Source organism: Cyprinodon variegatus, unplaced genomic scaffold (assembly GCF_000732505.1).
Source record: "Cyprinodon variegatus isolate N-32 unplaced genomic scaffold, C_variegatus-1.0 Scaffold2137, whole genome shotgun sequence".
Taxonomy (NCBI): Eukaryota; Metazoa; Chordata; class Actinopteri; order Cyprinodontiformes; family Cyprinodontidae; genus Cyprinodon; species Cyprinodon variegatus.
This window is the reverse complement of record NW_015152590.1, coordinates 13,484-14,950: the sequence shown is the minus strand read 5'-3', so window position 1 is coordinate 14,950 and position 1,467 is coordinate 13,484. Positions and strand designations below refer to the sequence as shown.

Here is a 1,467-nt window from a genome sequence, read left to right as displayed (position 1 = left end):
TAACCTGAGCCACTCTAACTAGAAGCTTTATCAAAAAGGAAAGTTTTAAGCCTTGTCCAAAGAAGTAAATAAAAAAATAATAAAAACAACCTTGTGTTTCTTTCTGCTATGGACAAACACAGACCCACTGGCCACACCTATCAAGGAGTTTGCCAAGCTGAAGCTTAAAGATGCCAAATGTCACCTGAGCCCGCGCACCAAGGAGAGACTCAGGGATCCCTCCCCACAGAACCTCCAAGGTAAAGAACCTCCTGGCCTGCTTTCAGGGTTCGCTGCCATACTTTGGTTATTTTGGGTTTTTATTTTGTTGATCTCTATTTTTACTCTGGAAGGAGGTCAGTTCCTCTGCACCGATGACTGCCAAGTAACGTTTGTCAACCTCAAGTGCGACTCGTCGAAGAAGCGCCGCAGGGGACGCAAGTCTCCATCAAAAGAGGTCTCGATCATCTCAGCGGAGTTTGAAATTGAGATGAAGGAAGAGGAAGCCTCAGGTGTCGTGGTCTCTCTTTGTCCTAAATTAAAAACGCCAAATAAGATTCATTCTGAGTATGAAAGAAGCTTCATCCTCAACCCTCAGACTCCTGTAACATTGACTGCGTGCGGAAGAAGACCAGGAATAAACTCGCTAGCGCCATGCGTACACTGAGGAGGTCCATCATCAAGCAGCAGTTCTACATCCAGTTTTCTGGAACCGAGTATGAAGTGGCCCAGAAACCCGTCAGGACTCTAGAGGGAGGCGAGACCTGCAGCACGGGTCAGGTCTTCCACGATGGGAAGTGTGGTGAGTCTGGAGCTGCTGTGGTTTTCTCCATAATTCCCAGCAATGCAATCATTCACCTGTTTGGTCTTTGCACAGTGAGCTGTGGTGCGGGGACGTTTTACAGTGGTGAGCAGGAGCAGTGTGTCCAGTGTCCTCCTGGGACTTACCAGGACATGGAGGGTCAGCTGACCTGTGAGCCATGTCCCAGCACTGAAGGACAGGGCATCGTCGGCGCCAAAAACGTGTCTCAGTGTGGAGGTAAACGCCCCTCCCATCCACAGATTCACTGGTGTGAACAGAGATCTGTGAAAACCCAAGAAAGGAGTCAGCTGACTGTAAACAGGAGGCGAGGCGGTCTGCTTGTGATCAGAGAACCTTAGACTTAGACTAACTTTATCATCCTTTTGTATTCAGAGAGTTTTCAAAACAAAGTTTAGTTTATTCAGCTTTCCGACAGTAAATGAGCAGCTTAGCAGAGAAAAAGAACATTTCCCTTCATAAATCAGAGGTTAAATGTAATCAGTGTAGGAGAGACCTGCTGCAAAACGCACTGATGTGAAGGTTCACAGCATTGCAAAATAAATAAATAGATATGGTTCAAAAATGCAGTTAAAAATGTTTGAGTTAAGATCTATTTTAGTTAGTAGAGATATTAGATAATATTTTCACCCTGTAGTGAAACTATGATGTTTACAGTGTGATGGCGG

At 45.5% G+C, this 1,467-nt stretch overlaps 1 protein-coding gene across 1 annotated transcript in view; it reads left to right on the top strand.

Annotated features, from left to right (window-relative positions):
• The window catches only part of LOC107105195 (signal peptide, CUB and EGF-like domain-containing protein 1), a 31,799-nt gene that overhangs the window by 22,285 nt on the left and 8,047 nt on the right, over positions 1 to 1,467 (top strand). The window contains exons 7-10 of the mRNA XM_015405320.1: positions 51 to 239; positions 333 to 491; positions 578 to 781; positions 857 to 1,018. Of these exons, the coding sequence (XP_015260806.1) occupies positions 51 to 239; positions 333 to 491; positions 578 to 781; positions 857 to 1,018 (714 nt within the window). The remainder of the gene's footprint in view (positions 1 to 50; positions 240 to 332; positions 492 to 577; positions 782 to 856; positions 1,019 to 1,467) is intronic.